This window comes from Gallus gallus, chromosome 33 (genome assembly GCF_016699485.2).
Source record: "Gallus gallus isolate bGalGal1 chromosome 33, bGalGal1.mat.broiler.GRCg7b, whole genome shotgun sequence".
In the NCBI taxonomy this organism is placed as follows: Eukaryota; Metazoa; Chordata; class Aves; order Galliformes; family Phasianidae; genus Gallus; species Gallus gallus.
The window spans coordinates 2,465,922-2,472,678 of NC_052564.1; the positions used below are offsets into that span (position 1 = coordinate 2,465,922).

Here is a 6,757-nt window from a genome sequence, read left to right on the forward strand (position 1 = left end):
GCAGAAGGCACCAGCTGGGCAGGTGGATTGAGAGATCCCTTCTGCCTGAGAGCTGATTGCCTGCATACAGGAAGAGGCCTTGGGTATGGGTTTTCATGTCCCCTGAACATTAGCACATGATGGGCACATAACTTGGACATGTCTACTTGAAAGGTCAGCATCAGGCTTGTGACTTGAAAGGTCATGGTGAGATTTCATCTGTGTGATGTGCTGGCAGGCCAAGAGAAGCTGATGGGTTGGTACACTGCCTGGAGGGTAGATTGTGAGATGATGGCACTTTCCGCCTACCGGGACTGGTGGAAGACATTTGATACGGCCCTGTATGAGACTCTTCTCTATGAAGAGAGAGGGATGAGGCATGAATTGATGGATGGACCACTCACTGTATGTGGAATTGGATGGATGGTCACAGCCCGAGTTGTGGACAACAGCTCAGTGGCTGTGTGGATACAGTGGTATTTTTCAGGGGTCTGCAGCTGGTACTGGTGCTATTTAACCTCTTTGTCGCTGACTTGGACAACAATATTGAGTGCACGTTCAGCAAGTTTGTGAGTGAGACCAATTTCTGTGATGTGGTCAACACAGTAAAGAGAAGGGATGACACCCAGAGGGACCGTGACAAGATACAGAGGTGGGTCTGTGAGAACCTCATCAAGATCAACAAGGCCATCCATGTGCAAGGATATTCATATGGCTCATTGCAATCCGAAGCACAAATGCAAGCAGAGTGGAGAATGCACTTAGAGCAGTCCAGAGGAGAATCATTGAGGGTGTTACTTGATGAAAAACCCAACACAAATTAGCAGTGTGCACGTACAGCCCAGAAAACCAACCATATCCTGGGCTGCACCAAATGAAGTGTAGCCAGTAGGTCAAGGGAGGCGATTCTCCTCCCTGATTCCACTCTTGTGAGACTCCGCATGGAGTACTGCATTCAGATGAAGGGCCACAATGAAAAGGATGAGCTATTGTAGGGTACTTGCTTTAGCAGAGGGGGTGGACTTGGTGATCTCTCGTGGTCCCTTCCAACCTCTTCAATTCTGTGATTGTGTGAAATGTCACTCAAAGGGTATTGCTGCGGTGCCAGAGGTCATAGAACCATATAGGCATAGAATGGCTTGTATTGAACAAAGGGATCTCAAAGGTCATCTAGTTCCTACCCCCGTGCTGTAGGCAGGGTTGCCTCCCACTAAGTCAGGCACTACATCAGGCTGCCCGAGGCCCCATCCAGCCTGGATTTGAACACCTCCAGGGACGGGGTATCCACCACTTCTCTGGGCTGCCTGTGCCAGGACCTCACCACAATCTCAGTGAAAAAATCCCCCCAGTTTCTAATCTAAATCTCACCTCTTTTAATTTGGAATAGATCCTTTTTGTGCTATCCCTATCTACCCATGTAAAAAGGGTAGATGTTTCTACCCTCTTGTTTCTAAGCTCTCTTTCAGTACTGGAAGGCTTCCATGTGTTCCCATCCAAGTTGTTTCTACTCCCAGCTCCCTCAACCTGACATCTTAGGAGAGGTCCTCCGGCACTCTGATCATCCTCGTGTCTCTCTTTTGGACCTGCTCCAAAAGCTCTACTTCATTCTCAGTACAGGCCATCTGAGAGCTGAGTAGAGAAGGATAATGTCCTCCCTCGCTCTGATGGCCACCTCTCTGTTGATGCAGCCCAGGGTACAGTTGGTATCTCAGGCTGCAAGCACACACTTCTGGCTCCTGTTAAGGTTTTCATCTCCCAGGACCTCTAAGTCCTTCCCTGCAGGGCAACTCTCAAGGAGTTCTTCCCTCATACCTGGGATTGTTCCAACACAATGTCATGGAGTTACCTAGATAGATCTGTGCCCATGACAGGGGGGCAGTAGGCTCGTGGGCACCCCCCTCCCCCCGGCTTCCCAAGAAAAAAAAAAAAAAAACGGAGCAGCAGCAACGATCTAAGAAGGAGAACTTACTTTACTAACTATGATGTTGGGATACAAGATGACACGATATAATACAATCTAATTGGGAGTAAGGATAATAAATCAAATGAAATGAGAGAGAGCGAAAGAGCGATAGAGAGAGACAGAGTGAGAGAGTTTCCGAAACCGAAAGCCTAACTTGATGAAGGCACACGGCTTGGAAAGCACACCCACTCCTCTCCCTGGCAGCAAGCAAAAGTGAAAAAGACCATGCGCAACCAGATGACGTATCTTCCATGACGTATCTTCCTTCTCTGACCATGAGGTCCTCAGGGATACGTAGTTCTTCTCTTTTGTCCATGGTGTTATGATGTAGAATAGCAATAGCAAAGTTACAAAACCATGACAAATAGCTGTTTCCAAGTGTTCAGAGAAAACTGTATTTGATGTGCAGCCATTAACACACACAATTTGTTGTCAGTGGGTTATACGCAAGGAAAGAATAAAGTGCTTTTTGCCTCAACCCAGGAATTGGTTAACTGTGCTTTCTCCCCCATCCTGTTGAGGAGGGGCAGTGACAGAGCAGCATGGAGGGCACCTGGGAGCCATGCAAGGTGAGCACAGTGCAGCTGGGCGCTGAGTTCCAGGGTGCTTTTGTGGTCCCAGCCCTGCAGAACAGTGTCTCCGTGTCCCTTCCCTCTGCAGGACAGCCCGGCCGCAGCATCCCACAGGCAGCTAGACTGCTAAGATTTAGGACAAGAATACCCTAAAGTAACACATTGGTCCTTCGCCTAATACACTGATACCTTCCAAGAATCCAGCCTATATAATCTCCGCGGTGCCTGCTGGCATCTCATTGGCCTGCAGATACAGAGATGGAACACAGAGGCTGTGGGAGTCAGCACGGACCCAGAGTTCATATGGGCTTCAGGAGAAAGAGAGCAGGGTGATGTCTCAATAGAAGTGGTAAGAAGCCAAACATGTATAAGACCATGATCACTAATGATAATTACAGACATGCACCTGTATATGAATAGAAAAGGAAAAAGTATCTATTAACATAAATAAAGAAAAATTATTAAGAGTAAAAAACGCAATACAGGGCTGTTATGGGACAGACTGTGAGTCATTTGCAGAGACAGATGAGAAGTTTATCCCTGCTGAAATGTGACCAGGGCATCATTTTCCTCACAGCATCCCTGAGCTCCTTGTTCCTCATGCTGTAGATGAGCGGATTCAGTGTTGGAGGAACCACTGAGTACAGAACAGCCATCATCAGATCCAAGGATGGGGAGGAAAGAGAGGGGGGCCTTAGATTGGCAAAAAAGCCAGTGCTGAGAAACAGGGAGACCACGGCCAGGTGAGGGAGGCACGTGGAGAAGGCTTTGTGCCGTCCCTGCTCAGAGGGCATCCTCAGCACGGCCCTGAAGATCTGCACATAGGACACAACAATGAAAACAAAACACCCACAGGCTAAACAGACACTAAAAAGGAGTAGCCCAACTTCCCTGAGATAAGATTCTGAGCAGGAGAGCTTGAGGATCTGGGGGATTTCACAGAAGAACTGATTGATGGCATTGCTTTGGCACAGAGGCAGGGAAAACGTATTGGCAGTGTGCAGCAGGGAATTAAGGACTCCAGTACTCCAGGCAGCTGCTGCCATGGTGGCACAAGCTCTGCTGCCCAGAAGGGTCCCGTAGTGCAGGGGCTTGCAGATGGCAACGTAGCGGTCATAGGACATGATGGTGAGAATGGAATATTCTGCCGAGATGAAGAAGACAAAGAAAAAGACCTGTGCAGCACATCCTGCGTAGGAGATGGTCCTGGTGTCCCAGAGGGCATTGGCCATGGCTTTGGGGAGAGTGGTGGAGATGCAGCCCAGGTCGAGGAGGGCGAGGTTGAGGAGGAAGAAGTACATGGGGGTGTGCAGGCGGTGGTCGCAGGCTACGGCTGTGCTGATGAGGCCGTTGCCCAGGAGGGCAGCCAGGTAGATGCCCAGCAAGAGCCAGAAGTGCAGGAGCTGCAGCTGCCGCGTGTCTGCCAACGCCAGGAGGAGGAACTCGCTGATGGAGCTGCTGTTGGGCATCTGCAGTCCCTGGGCATGGAGTCCTGTTCAGAGTGCAGAAGATAATGACAAGTCAAGACTATTCTCAGAGAAACTCCTCCCGTCATGCTATAAATTTTTTTCCTTCACTTTGGAAAGTGGGCACCCGGCTGCACCCAAACGGCACAGCCTGCATCCGTCCTGGGACACGCAGCCCTCAGGGCTGTGCTCTGACAATGAAGCACCAAAGCCCTCAGCTGGAGTAGAAGTCTTTTTCCAGAGTAAGAAAATATGAAGTACCTTCAGCCAGATCTGCTATGGGATATCCCTGATTCAGTGATCCCTCCTGGAAAAACAGCTTCATTGCCTACTGCAAGAGACTTACCCTGTCAAGCGCTGTGAGCAGTGCTCCTCCAGTGAGCTCACATCCTACTCACAATGTACACACCCTGTAATCTCTTTCTCTTTTCTCTTCTATCTTCATGTCACCTGCAGATCATGCCTATAGCCCTGCTGTGCTGTGCACAGCTGTGTCTCCGCAGCGCTGCCCTCTTGTATGAGCTTCCTGTGTCCCAGGAGCCCGGCCCAGCTCAGCAACAAAGGCGGTGATTTCCTTCCCTCTGGAGATGTCCATGGGTCTCCATGGCTGACTGCTTCTGCCGGGCAGCAGGGTAATCACTGAATCACAGATTCACAAAATCATGGAAAGGCTTAAGTTGGAGGGGACTTTAAAGATCACCTTCTTGCTACTCCCCTGCCATGGGTAGGGTTGCCAACCACCACATCAGGTTGCCCAGCATTCCATCCAACCTGGCCTTGGATGCTTCCATAGAAGGAGCATCCACAGCCTCTGTGAGCAACCTGATCGAGAGTCTCTCCACCTTCAGAGTAAAAAGTTCTTCCTAACTTCTAACCCAAATCTCCCCTATTTTAGTATAATGTCATTTGCCTTTGTCCTGTCAATATCAGACCACGTAAAATGTCAGTCCCCCTCTGTCATATTCTGGAATGCTGCAAGGGGGTCTCTCAGAGCCTTTTCTTCTCCAACCTAATGAAATCCAACTCCCTCAACCTGTCTCCATAGGAGAGGTGCTCCAGCCTTTTGCTCATCTTTGTAGCCCTCATCTGGACCTGCTCACACAGTTCCACATCCCTCCTGTATTGGGGTCCCAGGCTCAGACACAGTCCTCCAGGTGGGGCCTCATGAGGGCAGGGCAGAGGGTGGACAGTCTCCTCCCTATCCCTGCTGCCACCCCTCTGTTGATGCAGCCCAGGATACAGGTGGCTTTCTGGGCTTCAAGCACACACTGCTTCCTCATGTCCAGCTTTTCATCCATCATTGCAGAACACACTTTGAATTCACTTCAATTAGTCACCAACTGTCCATTGGATGGAGGCTGATTCCAGAAGCAAGGTTGGTCCTATCAGATCATGTTTGCTTAGTAGAGGTGTAAACGCATCATCTGGAAACCTCTGCCCATGGCCCTTAAAAAAAGGAAACCCTGGGGTTAAAATTGGATTTAGATCCACATGGACCCATGGGAGATAGGATTCTTTTTGGTTCGGTTCCAATGTGTGCAATAAATTGTCTGCATACGCATGCCTCTTTCGAGTCCTTGGTCTTTATTCAGTGGGTGTGGAACAATTGCTCACCCAGAGGCACTCACTGGTGACCAAAGTGCCTGGGGAGGTCCACACAGGACCATGGGAGCTGGGAGTCCTCTTAGTTGAGTTCAGATGCATAGAGTGAGGTTCCTGTGTGTGAGCTCTCATCTGAATCCCTGCTCTTTATTCAGCATTGACTCAGTTGCTCACACACATGCTTGGTGATGATGAGGGTGCCTGGGGTGATCCTTCTTGTAATCCTGGGCCTGCAAGATGTGGTGGAAGATCTCTGAGATAGACACCTCCTTCCTGAGCATCAGCTGGAGTCCCGAACGGAGTCATTCTTGACCATCCTAAATGTCATCATATCTCTGAGTAACGGGCACCTGAGAGTGTCCCCATGGAGCATGCAGAGTTATTCAGCTGACCAGATGGATGAGCTCACCAGAAGAAGAGTCAGATCCTTCTCTGTTCCTCATCTATTGCGTATTCCAGAGCTTAAGGCATTACAAAGCTGTGACACACCTACATTCTCTCACTGATGACACCTTCCTTTGTTCTGGGCTCTCCTTTGCATGACAGTTCCCTGGGGTCTCCAGCACACCTCATTCAGATGGCAAATGCAGCTCAGGACCTTCAGGAAAGCCATGCCCTGATACTGTCAATGCTCGCTGGACAACTGTGAGCCCCACAATGGGCGTAGTACCTGTGTGCCACCTTCTGAACACCAGTACCACGGTGTAGATGCACGGCCCAACCAGGCTAAATCAAATAATGCTTCTGGCATGGGATGCTTTCTGAAGTGTCTTTACACTAAGGAGAAGACCACAAACATTAACTCAGTGAGCTCAAAATCTCTGTGCATTTGCAGGCCTAGGGTCCTGTTTGGCTCATAGAGACATGGTAGGATGGTTCCCACCTCTGAGTTGTAACAAAGGGGGGTGCGGACTCTTTCTGATGGATGGTCAAGGAAGTCGAGGATAGGCTGCTGCCCTCTGTGAGAGTGCACTGAGCTCTGCCTGGGGGTGGCAGAGAAGCCAGCTGAGAACTGATGGAAATGGCTTAAAGAGGAGACTGGCAGCATCTGTTCCTAGCTTCCAGATCTAGAAGAACAAGAGGAAGGGGACCGGGATGTGTCTGAGTTACAGCTGGGATGGATTTGTTTTCTTCACGCTGTCTGGTGTGATGCAGTGTTTTGGTTCTAGGAGAAA

General features: G+C 49.7%; 1 protein-coding gene across 1 annotated transcript; it reads right to left on the reverse strand.

Moving 5' to 3' along the window:
- Positions 1-3,023: 3,023 nt before the first annotated feature.
- On the reverse strand, positions 3,024-3,983 carry LOC101748553 (olfactory receptor 14J1-like). Its single transcript, XM_004951050.4, has one exon. The coding sequence runs from the start codon at positions 3,981-3,983 to the stop codon at positions 3,024-3,026; it is 960 nt and encodes a 319-aa protein (XP_004951107.4).
- Positions 3,984-6,757: the final 2,774 nt, after the last annotated feature.